The following is an 18,391-nucleotide window of genomic DNA, read 5'->3' on the forward strand; positions in this document are numbered from 1 at the left end:
ATGACTTCATTCGGTTATTGTCACCCACCACACGAACGATGTGTAGCAACGAAGTGGACTGGTTGGGAACCGAACGAAAAACCGACGGTTGAGGGGTGAGTGGATGGTGTGTCGTTACTCTCACATCATTATGATGTATGTTGAGTAACTATATGATTGGCAGTTTAATGCCACACAGATTGGTTTAAGTTTCACATCCAAGTGAGATCCATAATTATCATGCGAAAGTATTAATCCTTCTAACTTCTAGAAATAATAACCTTCCGACATTCAATTCGGTTGAAAGCCATGCGTTCTGGACCATTTGTAAATTGATTAAAATGATGAAAACATATATCTATGACCTTTTTAAAACGAGGGTTCTCGTCTGGTCCTTCATCCACATTAATTATGATTACTGGGTTAATAAATCTTCGATATCGAATAATTTCGAATTCAGGGAGCTCACCACCTTTTTTTAAAATCAAACCCATGAATTTGAAGAACAGTGCCTTTTATTTAGGAATAAGAATTGAATTATGTTACGTAACGAGCACGCTTACCCCCCTCCCCCCTATGACACATTAAGTAACTAAACCTCGACCCCCCTCCCCTTCTACATGCGTTACGTAATTTGTGCACGACGCCCAACATGGAAGACTGCAGCCTATAATACTTTTTTTCCAAGAACAGTATTCATCAGGCTCATTTAGCATTAGCCCTCCTTCGCCAAGATTCAATTGTTTTACATTTCATACTTATCACTAATTTGGTAAAACGCCATTACATTAAGATGGTTTTAAAGGTTAAAGCTCCTAATCTTATACACATTTAAAATGAAGATGTCCATGTTTTGCCAAAGCTCACATTAACCTACAGTGGGGCATTGTATGTTATGACAAAAAATGTTTTCAAAAAAAAACGTTTTGCTATATACCATAACGAAAAGTTCTTCAAATTTATACGTTATCGTCAGTTCAATTTGGATGGTTTTCATGGTTTCAACGGGTACTGGCGTGGTTTACGGAAGGAGGAACAGTATTTTTCAACCTAGAATTTTGGTGAAGGCTCGTGCATGGTTTGGGCGGAATTCTGTGCATTCGGAAAGCTCAAGATAGACTTCACATCATTCAAAATGAATAGCAATGATTACATACATGTTCCAGAATCCTCTCTCCTACTATTTTTGCGTAGATATCGTCGCAAAAAATCACATTCCAGCAAAACAATACTACCATTCATACCAGCAAGGAAACTAAGCAATGGATAAGGAACCAAAAACTTAATTTTTTGGACTGGTCGGCTCGCTCTCCAGACTTGAATCCGGTTGAAAATCTTAGGGGGATCCTTGTGCGCAGAATCTACACGGAGGAAAAGCGTTACACCACGATTGATAAGCTCAAGGCCGCAATATCTCAGATATGGGAAAATATCAAGAAATTCGTTCTGCAGAATTTGGTAATTAGTATTCCAACACGAATATACTTTATTCTAGGCACTCAACAATGTATGAAATAGAATCGGGGTGGTCTTATAGAAGTTGGACAGAGTGTAGTTATGAAACACTGGAATTTCCGGTTTTTTGACGTAGGACTACGTCTTTCATTTCTATACCGGGGTGTAAAATCAAAGTTTCGAAAACGAAAGCGTTATGCCGGAGACCGAGATTTTGAGTGTTAATAGCTCCTAAACAACTGAACGAAATGGTATGATAAACACTTCATTCGAAAGATAAAATGTCTACGCGTTCTATACTTGTTACTTTCTGATCCAAAAACTTGTTTCAATAGTCTTAAATTTGCTTTCAAAATAGGCTATTGAAATCACCAATCGGTATATAAGCGAGCGCCGCTCGGAAATCCACTCAGTTCTAATTGAACAGCGATTGGAGCATGTTGTCGCTGTTGTGGTGAAGCTCTTCATTTATCATGCGCTTTCACCAATGAACGGTGTCACCAAGAGCCTGTTTGTGCACCTTAGGCCAGAAGGGAATCCATCAGGAGGAGAGTGATGCTACAAACGGTTCCCCGGGAAGATCTCGAAGCAGCCGCTACACACACACACATACACGCACGGAATTCTTTCCGTTTGGATCGAGAAAGATCCGGAAAATAATCTGCCAGTTCCTCTGGGAATTTAAAATTACATTCATATGAAAGAGTTTATTTTAATGTTTTCTATCCATGTAACACTGTGACCAAATACATTAGGTTTTGTGATTTTTCAATCAATCGCAATCAACAGGATAGCTTCTGAAGATTATTCTTCCCCATCAGTAGGATATTTCCGTATCCAATATTGGATGCATAAAACCTTTTGCCTCCAACGTAACGCTCTCGTTTTCGAAGTTCTCCAAATATTCATTCATTCAGAATGAATTCAGATTCAACTTCATACAAATGATCTCTAAATCAACGATAGTCCTACGTCACCCTTGCGGTTATACCATAGAAATAACCCACTTCCTGTTTTTTAATGTTTCGCGCCTGAACACAACAGTAAAGTTCAAATGGTCAGTCTTTTAGATGAAGATAGTTGTCATATCCTACACTATATACTTCAATTCAACCGACTTTCTACATATCTCTGGAAACTCAAAATAATGAGTGGTTCTATAGTTGTGAAACGCAGTGTATAAACCGTACCATAGATAAGGCCCCGTGTGACATTTTCCTGTTTCTGGAACTCCTATTACCGCTTTGTGGGGTAATTTTTGGCAACATTGAAAACATGAAAACAAATTCGTGACATGAACTGAAGGCAATTCCTGATTCCTGATTAAAATATAACACCTTAGTGAGCTTTTGGCATATTTATTTCATTCAATTTCAATATCATAACCGTATGCTCGCACCTTACGTTTAACTCCAGCTTCTTCTGTATGGAAACCCACTTTTTCTTCATGTATCCTCCATTTGACCTCCTTGGGATACTTCCGTAGTGCTTGCTTCATAATAGCCCAGTATTTTTCGATGGGCCTTAGTTCCGGTGCGTTGGGGGAGAGGGGCGGTCCATGTCCTTGGGTACGAAAGCCCCGTTGGCTTCGTACCACTTCAGGATATCCTTTGAATAGTGGCACGAAAAAAAAATCCGACCAGAAGATCATAGGGCCCTCGTGTTTCTTCAACAGAGGAAGCAGACGCTTTTATTTTCTGTATTATACTACCGTTCTTCGCATAGTTGTCCCATGCGAACACAAAAAGCTATAGTTTGTTCCCAACTTTTAAAAAAACAACATCAAGCCTAATTGTCCTATGTTGATATTCTATTTAAAACTGTCCCACATTTATTTATTGTAGGTCAATATCAAAAAAATCGGTTAAAGTACAAGAGTTTTATGTCACGCAAGAGTTTTATGTCACAACATCAAGTTCAATTGTCCCATGTTAATGTTCTAGGCATAACTGTCCCACCATGAATTTTTAATCCTGTAACCAAGATTGATTGATTCAAATGAGGGGATCTTTTCACATTTCATTAAACAATAGTTCTTTGCTTAAAAAACCCCAGTGTATTGCTAAACCGAAATGTTTAGAGCTTCTGGTAGACGAATATGTTAGAAAACTTTGAATGCGTTTTTCTCAGTTGCTGATTTCGGAACATGGGACAACTATGCGTAGAACGGCAGTATAGTGTCTTTCAGCCTTTGGCTGGTTCATCACTTGGACCAACGGGTTTATTCCGTTGGGAGAATGTTCGGAGTGAGAATTAAAGTTGTGACCTTCAGCGTGATAGGTACGGATGTTAACCACTAAGCCAGATCACCTCCCCAAGCAGACGCTCCTGTAAACACTACTTGAGGTAGATCTGCCTATTTACAGTCCCGGTAGTCACGAACGGCGCACTCTGATTACCACATGAGCGGATCGCTTGCCAAATCATGTCTTTCTAGGCAAAAATTGGAAAGTTTCTGTTTCCTTACTTCCTCTTGAACATTAGATTTGTGCTAGGCGGTGAAGAACAGTAACCCCGGAAACTCCCGGAAGTCCGCCTTGACGTAAGTCTCATCATCCATGATGAGGCTATGAGGTTTCGTCAGTTTTGTCTGGGTGTACAGTTTCCGGGACCGTGACTTTCCCACCGTATTTTGCCGTTCGCCACGATTTTGGAGCCTTCTGCACTTTGTACGTACGCAGTCCCTCCCGATCCTTAGCTCTCTGAACGCAAGACTTGGACAGATTCAACTTTTTGGCCACATCCCTGACCGAAGCATTGGGATTGGGATTGGGATTTTCGAAAAACTGACAGCCATAAAAATACAGTGTAAACAATACACTCTAAACTACTTCTACCCAACCTTTCAAGAAAATATACCCAATGGGTAATTTTCTACAGCGTTTTTCCGTGATGCATTTTAATGTGGGACACCCTTTACTGAATATTCCCAGTACCATTATTCTATTTTGTTTCCATTTTGGTACTTTATGTTAAAATTATGAAGTTCTTATTTCTAGACTTTTAAAGGTGAATTTCTCTTAGAAAATACATTGTGCTCATAAAAAATTATGCCTGTTCACCTCAGCACAGAGGTGTGCAATGAATAACATTTCAAATGCATAAATATGTTTGTGTTATGTTTTTAACACTCCTATACTCGCGCATTGGTCTGTCAGACCGATAAATCAATAATTCGTTCATTTCTCAGAAAATATCAACACTACGACTTTGTGATTCTCTCTAGCTTCGTTATTCGTCGTTCGTCATCGTTTAGCGCAGGGGTTTTCAGATTATTTTTTTTATGGCAGAGCACTTTTTATAGCAAAGAAAATTAGATGGAGCACTTGCATGTTTCCATCAACAAAACAAATCCTACTTGCATTGACATTACCTAACTGAGAACAACTCTATTTCGGTCGCGTATCGTAGTTACACGGCATTTTACCCGGAGTAAACAAAATAAAGCACTATATGCCCTGTGAAATCGAGTTAATCGAGTTGCTTCATTTCCAAGGTGGGTTTTCAAGTGGAGCATTTGCTATAACTTAGCGGAGCACAAATTTCCCGCAGAGCACCATTTGAAAACCCCTGGTTTAGCGTATCGCATATGTTGGTACAAAGGGGAGGTGTGCCACTTTTTTAACACTTTCGGCCTAACACACCGTCGCGAGTATAGGACTAACATTTTTGGACTTTTGCCTTTTTTCATATTCTAGAATATGAATGAAATGTTAGTGGCGTGGAATTTTTATTGAATACAATGCATAAGATCATTACCGGACTATTCTTATTTGATATATTCGCTAAATATAATGGTCATACATATTACACACTTGTGAAATAATTTCACTTGTGGAAGAATTGTAAACAGTAAACTATAAACTAATCGGTGGCTTATGGTAAATTTTAACAGTTTTAACAGTTCTTCTATTCGATAAAAGACCCGAGAAACACGCAACAACTGCATGAAATGTAAAAAAATATGTTTGTTTAGAGCATGCAGTTATGCTATGTTCTGATGATTTTGATTTTGCACACGAGTACAGGAGTGTTAAGTACATGCATAAAATGATATTGATGCATAATTCTTTGATTCCAGTCCAGATTCAATGAAAACAAACGCAATTAAATGTGCTGGCTATGTTCCTATTTCTATGATTAATTAGCGCTATCTTGGTTAAACACAACATCCGTGTTAAAATTAGCATCTTTCCGATAACCGAGCACCAACTTGAAATATATTTTAAACCTTCATCAACTTCTCCTTCCTTTCACTCTGCCGTACGGTAACCGAAGCAAACCTATCGTAGGAATCAGGAATGATTCATTCTGCGTTGGCAAGACTTGTTCTGGTGTTATAATCTACCGACACAGCACGCAACTCGGCGAAAATAAACCCTAAAAGCCGAGAAATAACCAGACTTCGTTCGAACAAACTTCCTTATGTGTTCAGAGTGAAGGTCGTTGGAAGAACATTTGTGCATGTCTGCATTCGCTCGTGCAACACACTTTGTGGTCAACTTGGGGATGCGAAAGATAATTCAGACAGCGGTCGGTGGTTTTAGGTGTCACAGTCGGATCTGTTTCGATCGGTCGAAGGTTACCTGTTGCAATGATACTGTGTCTGGTGTTGGTAATCCAAATAATTGTCAACGCTCTCACACTTTAGTTGCAACGATAATGTACTGCATAGAAAATTAGACCCATTCTATGTTTGTAACCGGAGCTACATGAGAAGCAAACCGAAACACTGTATTTTTTGCAAGATTCAAAGGTAGTGATTTATTTATCCCAGACTCGCATTTTTTTTTCTCCGATCGTCGATGAAGCATGGGAAACAGTGCACGTGCGCGCCAATTGAAACCATCGGTTGGTGTAAAATAATGTACATAAGCGAAACGATAGGTTACCGGCTATGAGGTTAAGTCGAGCTATGCAGGGGCCATAGACTCTGTTAGGCAATCTGCCGTCTGTTGGAAAAAGGGTACTAATGGTTGTCGACATTGTGCAAAAAACGAAACCACTTTTTTCCTCGTGTCCAACGAACCCAACTGGAGTGCTTACTTTTCTCTACATCGGTTGGTGTGCAACAATGTGGTTCGAAATGAATTTATGCGTATGTCTGTCGGTTGCAATTAGCAGTCTTCCTACTGCGACTCGCGCGTTGAGTTATATAATTTAAAAAAAATAAAAGTCATGGGAATGGTACTATTAGAAGACAGATAATTGTTTTTTTAGTGAAATTGTAAAAATTTGACAAAAATTGCTATTAGTACAAAATCGTACTCGTACTTAAAAGAGCTGGTTTTCTGAAATTTATAAAGTAGGAAAGTAGAAAATTTTCCTCCGTGTTTGAATGGTTGTGTATTGTGGCCTAAAATCAGAGTCAACAGGACGGAGAATCAATGTTAGAAAATAGTTTGATGTGACCGTCATCCTGTAGTTTTCCGGAGTCGTCCAGTGGCTACATTGGTTACAAGTTGGATCACGGAGGACATTAAGAATACATGTTCTCCATCGTCCTTGGATTGCGGTAATCTCTCGTCGAGATATACTCTGCTTTACTATTTACTTAATACGTTTACATAATAGATAGGGAAAATCGGGGTAAGACGGACATGTTAAAAAGAACTTAAATTGTATCTTTGGAAACTCATGTTTCCCAAAAATTTTCAGTATCAGCAGTTTCTTACAATTTTTACAAGTTTTTCAAAATAATCGGACAAATATTTTACAAAAGAGTATATTTCAATGTTGAAATTAAAAAAGATCAAAAAGTAGAAAATTAGGGTGGTTTAAATATTACAGAATATCATGCAGAAGGAATTCTCATTACCAGAAATATGAAATTCATAATGTAACTATACAAATCAACCACCTGTCCATCTTATACCATGGACAGACATAAAACTGTACTAGCGATGTATGTATACTGACAATCAGATATTTGAATCTATTGCATTTTCGCATTCAATGAAGAGGTTTTTATTTAGTGCCTAAATTATCAAACACAACAAACAAGTGTCCACATCTGAGCTGTTAACTCAAAAAAAATCAATGAGAAGAATCCATTGATGCAGATGGGAACTTTTGAAAAGTTTACCGTGTTTTGATTTGGTGTTGTCAAAATTTGTTCATGCTACTCACCACTACCCGTCTATGGCGCTACGCACAGTTGCACCCAAAATTAATTTTTAGCACATGTTTCGTCATCCCGATTTAATACATTAAATGAGCCTAAAAATAACAGAAAATGCTCTACTCCCCAATACGTATCATTTGTATAATATATAGGCTAGAGCCAATATGAGCGAGCGAAACAGGAGACACATTGAAATGAAAGCATATGAAAGCTTTTCGTATAGTTTGCCAATTAAAGGCCGAGATGGATATAGATCTCCTTTATGCTCTCCTTTCTACTCTTAGAACACACTTCCCAAATTCATTGTATAAAGCACCAGTAGCTATGTGGATAGCGTGGTCGTATGAAGCATCCTTACATTCCAGCCGGCCTTGGTTTCTCGATCTCCGTTGACATCGTTTGGACTTTTTTTGAGTGCAATCCCAAAAAAAAGATGAAAATAGAAAAAAGAAAGTGATGTCTGCTCCCATACATACAAACATTTCAAAGCTTTTGAGACAGATGATTTTATTTGCTCATTCGAAGCTTCAGGACACGAAAAGGCATCTTTTCTGCCGAAGATGAATGCTTTCTGGCAATGCTAGTTTGGGTGTGGAATTGAAAAGCTGTATCCATGTACAACGGTGAAACAGGTCGGTACAGATACAGCGATTGTACCGAGTTGCTTGCTTGTTTCTAGCGCTGTACATGCTGCCAAACATACAATGATCGGAGTACAACGCTACTACAGATGTATGTCTGTCATAAGTATTACCCACACTGTCCGTTTTATTCGCACCACCCCTAATTACGGTTTTTATCAAATTTCTCATACAATTTGTCAAATTCCATATAAAACTTCTGTTTGACGATTGTTTTAATAATTTCAACATTGAGTCGTGACTTTTCAATTGTCCACATATTATTATGGAAAAATCCTTTCAACTAACGCTCGCATTAACTCTTAGCGGTCGCATATCTGCTCTTAGCCACCATACCCTAAACAAAAGGTTATTAGCGTGGAAACATAAGAGGATAGTCACGATGCAACGATACATCGGACACAACAGCTATAATAAAAAGGGTGAAACGAGGCGCCACCGTCTACGTTAGTAATCCAAATTTTATTGTAAACTACGATATGAATAGGGGAGGAGTGAAAAAAATTATACGAAAGTTGGTGTAATGACTTAGGTGTTCATTGCATTCATTCGAGAAAATTTCAGCGGTAGCCTGGTTTGTAAGACTTGTAGGTTTTTCTCGTGTGATATACATGAAGGAGAATTATAAAATATAATGTTTATACAAAAACACAATAAAACACATTGTTCAGTAAATGCATAGTTAAAATTCACAAGAAATAAACAGATCTTATTTAGCTTTCATAATCTTACATGATACATGCAGTGATATATGTTCTTTCAAGGGAAATAAATTCTGTTCAGTATGATACCCATATGAAAATTTAATACGACCGCAAAGGGTTAAAGAAATAGAAAAAAAATATCATGCGTTCACCTTAACACCTGGTAATGAGATCACTTATGTATCGTCAATCATAGCAACCAAAAACAACATTTAGCAAAACAAATTTAACAGCGCTATCAGTTGAAATACGGAAGTTATGACGAAAACAGTAAAGCAACTACGCTTCATGATTTGTGCGTACTAGGAGCTCCATCGCGTTGCGAGGAAAGTGGACATCGACAGGCACTTTGAGTCCGCCTTCCTTACACTTCTTGAAAAAAAGAGAGCATTAAACGGAAGCCTGGTTCTGGTCGTTCGACGGTGCTACGGGATCATAAACTGGGAAAGGTGGCTAAATCGTTCCGGGTTTTGGGCCGCGAGATCGGAGCAACGGGCCAGACAGTGAAAAATACCTAGCTGTGTCGAAACAACAAGTTGCGACCCAGAAACAAAGGCTGAAAGTGATGGAGAATGATTTTGACTGGACTGCGTCTTTCAGTTCGGTATCGGGGTGTAAGTTCAAAGTTCCGAAAACGAGAGAGCGACGCTGAAGTGCAAGGTTTTGAACGTTAATACCTTTTTACCGGTTGAATAAAGTGATATAATAATCACTTCATTCGAAAGATAAAATGTCACAGAGTTATATGATTGTCACTTATTGGTCCAAAAGTCGTTTCAATAGCTTAAAAAATGCTTTGAAAACAGGCTATTGGAATCATAAAAATCTGGCTCATTGATGATGATTGCTTTGTGGTGATCGGAATGTGTTCCCGAACACGGACGCAAAATCAAGGCTCCTGGAGAAACCGTAATCGCGAATACATGCAGAATGTATTTTTTTACTCGCTTGTAGATGCGCTCGAGCAAAGGAAGATTTGCGCATTCGGCAAAGTTACGAATCGTTCATTCTGAAAGTTGCGTAGGATTTTGTACTTCTGATACTATTTGCGATTAAATTCTCCTCTAACTTACTCAAAACTTTGAAAAATCGGCTAGATAAAACGGCTGAACGTATCAATGTGAAACGTTCACAGATGTTTAGGGAATACACTAGGCTAAAAATTTTTCGGCAAACATTAGAACTCACTGCGATGTTTGCAGAATTACAGTGAATTTTGTAAAGCACTATGAAAATCCTGTTTTTGGCACTTTTTTGAAAAAATTTTGAAATGAAAAAAATTTAATTTTTTTCGTCAAAGTAACAAATTATCCTTGTGCGGAATTTATTGGAATTTTCGAAACTGCCTTCCGATTTGCGGTGCGATGGCTGTTTATTGAATTATTCATTATCAAAGACGAAGGGGTAATTTGACATTCAAACTGAAATATCTCTGTGTGGGGGAAGGTCCTACAGGAACGTTCTTGAAACCAAATGAAGCTGGTTAATAAGGTTAATTGGATTTGCTGTTGAGTTGGTTAGCAAAAAATTGTGTTTGGCCAGAATATCCAGAATAAAAAATCGAATAGCTCCATACAAAAAATTTTTTTCGCTCCGTCGATGGTAACACCCCACTTCGGGACAATAATATTCGGCTACTTGTTCAGTCTGATCGGATGGTTTTTAGTGTCAAGATGTACAATTTACAAGATCGTGTGATTAGAAGAACCGAAGCCTTAATGAAATGTTGTCCTCTTATGGTAAGAATTTCAACATTTCTCGTCGTCGATAACTTCCTCTGGGGGTACGTGAAGGACCCTTGCTATGTTAATAAGCCACAAAATTTGGAGGAACCTCAAAAAGAAACAACTCGGATTTTCAATAGCATCAAAGTCGTAATGTTAGAGTTATGCATGAAGAATTTTGTTCCCCGTTAAAACGCGTTATCGAAAAAAGGGGTTGTCACATCGAAAATGTTCTAAAAAAAGCTTTATTTTCGTTTTTTTAAAAATACAAATCGATTCACTTCTGTAGAAGTTATTAAAATTTGTTGCGTGAGCGTTTAATCTGGAAGATTATACATTCGAGGAGCGATTATTACTAAATGAGAAAAAATATCACTTGACCGTAATATAATTGAAACGTTACTGTATTTGTATTACTTTACTAATAATCATAGCTTCCATAGACATCGTAAGTTATTTTCATAGTCAAAAATTTCCATACTCGCCTCATTATCCGTTTTCTTTTGTTTTTCAGACAAACGTTGGTCCCATCCTCCTCTCCGTAAACCCCTACCATGACGTGGGTAATCCACTTACCCTCTCGTCAACCCGTTCAGTTCCCCTAGCACCTCAACTTCGCAAAATAGTACAAGAAGCTGTCCGACAACAGGCAGAAACTGGCTACCCACAAGCAATAATTCTATCAGGTTCGTGAAAAACGTAACGCTATAGATCATGATTCTAATAAGCACAATTCAATTCCTAGGAACATCAGGTTCGGGAAAAACGCACTGTTCGATGCTACTTTTACGGCAACTGTTCGCCGTTGCTGGTGGTGGCCCCGAAACCGATGCCTTCAAGCACCTGGCGGCGGCCTTTACCGTACTGCGATCGCTAGGATCGGCCAAAACTTCCACCAACTCCGAGTCTAGCCGAATTGTGAGTCTCGATTTTGGTTTCTTTTTTAGTAGCACAATAAATCACCATCCCTGAATTTACAGGGTCAATTCATCGAAGTACAAGTGACGGATGGCGCTCTCTATCGTACAAAAATTCATTGCTACTTCCTGGACCAAACCCGTGTCATCCGGCCGTTGCCGAACGAGAAAAATTATCACATCTTCTACCAGATGCTGGCAGGACTGAGTGCCGAAGAATGTGCTCGACTGAATCTGGAGGGCTACTCACCCGCTAATTTGAGGTACTTGCAAAACGGTGACATAAGACAGGACGAACAGGAGGATGCTGCACGGTTTCAAGCATGGAAAGCGTGTTTAGGTATTTTGGGCATTCCGTTTCTTGATGTGGTGCGAGTTCTCGCAGCAGTTTTACTACTCGGCAATGTACAGTTTGTCGACGGACAGGTAAGTCTAGACTGCTCATAAAGATTCATCTTCATCATGGTCATGTGTGTTTGTTTGTGCACTAACGAACCCAGCATCATCGGTTCGAAACTCGTTACAAACGAAATTATATGTTCATAGAAAACATCACAAGAGAGAAGAAAAAAAACCCTTCACCGAAATTATGCTATGATGACTGACAACATTTGGGTAATTTACGACTGATTATCGATGATAGTTAACTCTTAGCGTCTGAGCATATATTTCGAGTTGTTTTTTCTTACGACATTATTCACTTTATTTAATATCTACACCAACCGCAGGGCCTCGAAGTGGAAGTGAGTGGTGAAACGGAGCTGAATGCCGTAGCAAATCTACTCGGTGTTCCACCCGCTCAGCTGTTCCGTGGATTGACCATCCGCACACACAACGCACGTGGACAATTAATTAAATCCGTCTGTGACGCCAATATGTCTAACATGACGCGAGATTCGCTAGCAAAAGCCCTCTACTGCCGAACGGTGGCAACAATCGTCCGGAGAGCGAACAGTTTGAAACGGTAAACAGATTTTCTTACTGAGATTTTCTTATGAGAGAGAAAAGTCAAAGAACTTTGCTTTTGTTTTGATTGTTTTCAGTTTGGGCTCAACTTTGGGAACTCTGAGCTCCGATAGTAATGAATCGGTGCACAATCAGGCGGAAGTTGCGAGTCAACATGCATCCACTATTGGCGGCAACGCGGGCTCGAAATCAATGGCTGCCCTCAACAACGCAGTTCGGCATGCGACAGACGGGTTTATCGGTATGTGTTATTGCTTGAATGGCTGTTCATTTTTACTTGTATATTTCGTTTTGATTTCTCGAACGGTGTCGCCGTGCTTGTAGAAGTATTTGGCACGAGAGAGAATCTAAATATAGAAGCGAACGGTACTTCTGCTTTATCGACGTAACGTGTGTTTGTAACTCAGCCGTTATTAATTGAATTTCATAGTCATGACATGAACCTCATACAGCTTTTTTGGAGTGCGGCCAAAAATGTATTTGAGCCACAAAATTCTTTTTTCAGTGACAGCGTTTGATTAAATGCTATTAAAAAAAATATATGTCGATGAGAGCTGTTCCGTTTGATAAAATAAAATAATTTATTCCCTGTTTTAATGTTTCGGAAATCCAGGCTTACTCTAAGATTTTTTGCGAACATCCGAACACATTTATCCGTTTTTATCACCCGTGATCATTAGTTCCAGGAAATAATCGTTTTCGTTACATCTTTTCAATGCTTCACTGGCGGAAATTCGGTTAAGGGGGTAATCTAGTGTAGAGGCACGAATTTCGGACTGTTTTCAAGCTCTAAACTAATAAAACAAAAATGGATAAGGAATCGAGGCGACTCAAACACAAAAAATAACATAGTTTTGAAAATCACACATCATGTAGAGTGAAAGGCGACTCAAACACAAAAAATAACATAGTTTTGAAAATCACACATCATGTAGAGTGAAATCTACTGTTTCAAATGCCGCCAATAAACTTTATTTACGTTTGTCCAACGGCTGTAACATACGAAACAGAACGTAACGATCCTGGTTTCGATTTCAAACGGGTCAATTTTGAGCATTTATGTGCAGCATTACTCGTGGTCGACTGGAATACTCTGGACACGATTTAAGATACCGATAGAGCAGTTGGATTCTTCTCCAACGCTGTACTTCAGGCGATTACAGCACACGTTCCTTTGAAGTCTCCTCCGTGTAAACCGCCATGGTCAAACAACCGTTTACGCTTGCTGAAACGTCGTCGATCTGCTGCTCTACGTTCCTACTGCAGTCAACGTTCTCAACACTCGAAGCTGCAGTTCAATCGGACCAGTAATGAGTACAGGAGATACAATTTTTGTATGCCAGATACAAGATTCGTATTGAGGAGAGCCTACGTGTGAATCCAAAACGGTTCTGGTCGTTCGTCAACTCAAAGCGAAATGAAAACGGTCTCCCGACATCAATGTAACTTGACGAACTTTCTGCTGACTCGATCAGTGGAAAATGCGAACTATTTGCACGACAGTTCAAACGCGCTTTCAACGGTTATACAGCTCAACCTGAACAGGTGAGATTATCTGTCCAGGATGCTCCCCGGGATGTATATAGCATTGAAATGTTCGAAATATCTGAACAGGATGTAGTCAAAGCAATTCTCGTATGCTCCAGGCCCGGATGGAATTTCACCTGCAGTGTTGAAAAAATGCAGTTCTGCACTGGCCGCTCCGCTGACGAAACTTTTTAATCGATCACTGCAGCAACGTGTGTTTCCTTCGCGCTGGAAAAAATCTTACCTATTCCCCATTCCACAAGAAAGGAGATAAACGAGATGCTAAAAATGATCGCGGCATTACTTCTCTTTGTGCCTGCTCGAAGCTGTTTGAGATCATTATAAATGAATCGCTTTTTGCTAGTTGCAAGCAGTACATCTCAACGAATCAGCATGGTTTCTACCCACAAAGATCCGTGAACACCAATCTAGTTGAGTTCTCATCGCGTTGTAACCAAGTGGATGCCGTCTACTTGGACTTGAAGGCAGCTTTTGACCGGGTTGATCATCAAATCTTTCTCGAAAAACTAGCGAAATGTGGCGTAGCCCTTGGTTTTGTCGAGTGGTTCGAGTCATACCTGAAGAATCGAGCTTTGTGTGTGAGAATAGGGTCACATGAGTCCGAGTCGTTCACAAACATATCTGGAGTGCCTCAGGGGAGCAATTTAGGCCCCTTACTTTTAGCATTGTTTATAAACGACATAATAAATTGTTTATTGTCGAAGACATAAATGATTGTCATCATCTTCAAAGCTTGCTGAACATTTTTGAGACGTGGTGTGTACGAAATTGTATGACGTTGAGCGTCGAGAAATGCCAAGTTATATCGTTCACCAGAAAGCGGAATCCCATCAATTTCTCCTACATGTTATCCGGCAAAGCCATCGAGCGGGTTCAACAAGTTCGCGACTTGGATGTAATGCTTGACAAGGAGTTCACTTTCATCTACCACTACAACGACATCATCTCCAGGGCAAACAAGCAGCTCGGTTTTGTTCTAAAGGTCACCAATGGATTTAAGGACCCGCTTAGCTTGAAATCTCTATACTGTGCGCTGGTTCGTTCTATCCTGGAATTTACTTCTGTTGTATGGTGCCCTCCCCCCAGCATTTGGAAAGCGCGCATTGAATCTGTACAAAGAAAGTTCGTACGTCGTGCTTTGAGGAATCTTCCATGGCGGAATCCAAGGGAATTGCCTCCTTACGAGGAACGCTGTAACCTGCTGCGAATTGATACTCTGGAAAACAGGCGATCTGCAGCACAAACCATGTTTGTTGCGAAGCTGCTGAGGAACGAGATTGACTCCCCTTTCTTGCTAGCTAATCTAAACATGTATGCTCCAGAACGCACCCTACGTCATCGTGATTTCCTTAGGCTCGATTTCCGGAATAGTTTGTATGGCCAGCATGATCCGTTGGAGTTTATGTCTGCTACATTCAATAGGATTTTTCACATCTTCGACTTTAATCTCGCTAGCAATGCGCTTCGGATTAGATTAAATGATTATTTCAGAATAAGTTGACACTCGCAATGCGTGTATTTGATACTGACTTGATTAGGTCCATTAAGACAATTTGTTGTCAGATGGATTAAATAAAATAAAGATATGATCGCTATTACAAAAAAAAAAGAAAAAGAATAACAAACAAATGAAAAGAGCATGTTTTTTGGAGAGAAATATCAATAACTTTGAGTAAAATTTGAAATATAAAAGTTAGAGCAAAAAAACAGTTTTTCTAATGGTGACCCTAACGTAACTTAGAAAAAAGGCGCTATATCGGATATTTCAAGAGATAGAGAAAAACTTTATTCTACAAAGATATCTCAAATAATTGGAGCTACAACATTGTCGAACTGTGTTTATCTCTATCTATAAAGATAAGAAAGATTTTTTATTTCATCGACAATTTTGGTCACCCTATTTTTGACAACATAAAAACGAGCGCTCTATCATGAGTAACAACTTTGTCTAAGACAGTTTTTGTCTAGAGAATAACTGTCGAGCTCTAAATGCTAATTTTTCACGTAAATGCATCTCCTGGACCATTGCGCATTGACCCCAGAATTAACTTCGAAAACCGAAAACGAAAAAAATAATTTTTAATAAAATTTACGCGCCACAATATTTCTAACCTACTTGTGACATTACACCTTTTCTGAGCGACTGTTTCTGTTGCAGATGTTTTCCGCGGAGTTTTGCGAATTTTTCCCGGTCACGATACACAACATGCGCTCCAGCTTCCATATTCCTGAGGCTAGGCTGACCAAATGTTTCAGGAATAAAAACCAGACACGTTAGCCAAAAAAAATACTCTAACATTTTTTTGGAAATTATTTTTGAATGAATAAAACCAAGAATTGAACCATAACGAAGTTTCTGTTGTTTTTTCAAATCTAGCCGATTATAATGAATTTTCACTTGCCCCAAAGTAATACTCTTTATTGACCGTTTGATTCTCCGGAAGGAATTCCGGTCGGGTAATACCACGAATATCGAAGAAAACAGTCAACATTATCTTCTCTTTTGAACGACTTCGACGTTGTTTTTTCGGATTCGATGCGTTGAATGAACGTGGGATCAGAGCTTGATCGTTCAAGCATGTTTTCAGCAACCTGATTGCGATGATTTTTTTTTAAGAAAAATCGCTAAACAAAAAAAGTTAACTTGTTCCTAAAGACGCTGTAAACAAACTAAATGACAGACCGCGTTTAAAATTGGCATTAAGATCACTGACAGTAGTACCAACTTAAAAATAAGAGATTTGGAAAATGTTCAGCGGGAAGATTGAAAATTTCCGGTATATACTTATTGTTGGCGACACCTTTCGGAAAGTTCTCTCAGCAAACTCCTTTTTTGATTTTGAGTCAGCTTGAAGCTGTAAAATTCAATTTATTAATTTCATTGTATAATTCATATTCTCAACTTACAATTTAGTCTCCTTACTAGTGGCCAACAATATATTATATTAATATGTCGGACATTCTCTTTATTTTGCTCCATATTTGCGACAGTATAACTCACGAACGACTTAACCAAACAAAACACTGTCAAGGACTATATTATAGGGCGTAAAAATACCTTTCCAACAAGCTATAGTATGACTCGATACAATGAATACAACTTGAACTACGCGCTTACAATGACACCTCGCGGAAATACCGCAGGACTTTTTTGACAGCCTAATATATTTATGAGGGATTTAATTTATAAGCGATTTATAACTCAGCTTTCAATCGATATAGTTTTCAAAATGGTTCTTCCAATTAGTAAATATCAATCTACTACAATGAGGGGTAACATTTTTGGCTCAAATACTTTGGCTCACATTGGGTGAGGGGTCTTCGGTTGTCGTTTTGCCGCAACACTTATATTTGACAGAATGTATGAAATTCAGCCTCCTGTATTACATCTGAATCAACTAGATTTGTATGAACAGTTTGCACCTCACTGGTCAAAAATACTTTATGCCGCTTTATGCTAAGAAATTCTAATGACATAATGAATAATAACAACAACTTGAGGAGCATTGTCTCAACGAGACTAGTATATGTTTCAAAGACTACTAACCGATCTCTGATAAAAAGCATCAAAAGTTTGAGGCACGAGTCTTCAAATAAATCGTGTAGGTAATCCGTCAAAAATATCAAGAATCCTCCCGATAGAAAGTTTAAGAGAAAGGAATCGCGTTTTACCATACTTAAGCATTTTAGCATTGTTCTACACCCATAATTGACAAACTCGTTCACTGCGAATATCTGAGCAAAATTCATCCGAATGCGTTATTTTTCTCACTGGTGCTTTCGTCACTTTGCGAGATTCCGGTAGTCAGCCTCCTCCAAATAGTTAACGGAGTCCAGTAACTGCCAATCTGTCTGGTCAAGTAACTGACGCATTGCAAGGAAATCGGTTCTTTAAGAATCATGAGCTCATGCACATTAGCGGTATTGTCGAAGCGAACGAATTATTTTTTAAATGTTTAGTGTTTAGATTTTCATATAGTCCTACGTCAAAAAAGGTTATGTTATGAGACTCTGAGACTGTTAATGTAAACGTTATGAGAAAGAAAACCTTTTGTATTGATTTTAGTTAAAAAGGTACGATATGGGTTCTGCGATTTTTAATCCTCTCGAAAGAGAACATTGAGCTTGATACGTGCCATCAATTTCTGCACAAGTTGCTGGTCAACCACATTCGCTTGTTTTTCCAATACCCCACAATTGAATCATTCAGTTTAGCTTTGATGATACTATAATATATTTCCATTGGGCGGAATTTCGGGTAGTTTGGAGGAAAGAGATACACCTCTCTCTCTATGACGTCTACTCCGTTATCTCGATACACGTGTTGCGCGTT

The 18,391-nt window shown here is 38.9% G+C and overlaps 1 protein-coding gene and 1 long non-coding RNA gene across 2 annotated transcripts in view; one reads left to right on the top strand and one right to left on the bottom strand.

Moving 5' to 3' along the window:
* The window catches only part of LOC129776406 (myosin-I heavy chain), a 133,384-nt gene that overhangs the window by 109,479 nt on the left and 5,514 nt on the right, over positions 1-18,391 (top strand). Inside the window, 5 exon segments of the mRNA XM_055782033.1 lie at positions 11,142-11,313; positions 11,373-11,545; positions 11,608-11,970; positions 12,273-12,508; positions 12,588-12,751. Coding sequence (XP_055638008.1) covers positions 11,142-11,313; positions 11,373-11,545; positions 11,608-11,970; positions 12,273-12,508; positions 12,588-12,751 — 1,108 coding nt within the window.
* LOC129776409 (uncharacterized) lies at positions 15,814-17,577 on the bottom strand. Its single transcript, XR_008743103.1, has 3 exons — positions 16,966-17,577; positions 16,175-16,913; positions 15,814-16,106 (listed from the first exon to the last, which is right to left on the bottom strand). It is a non-coding gene; the product is annotated as an uncharacterized LOC129776409 (long non-coding RNA).

Source organism: Toxorhynchites rutilus, chromosome 3 (genome assembly GCF_029784135.1).
Source record: "Toxorhynchites rutilus septentrionalis strain SRP chromosome 3, ASM2978413v1, whole genome shotgun sequence".
Lineage (NCBI taxonomy): Eukaryota > Metazoa > Arthropoda > Insecta > Diptera > Culicidae > Toxorhynchites > Toxorhynchites rutilus.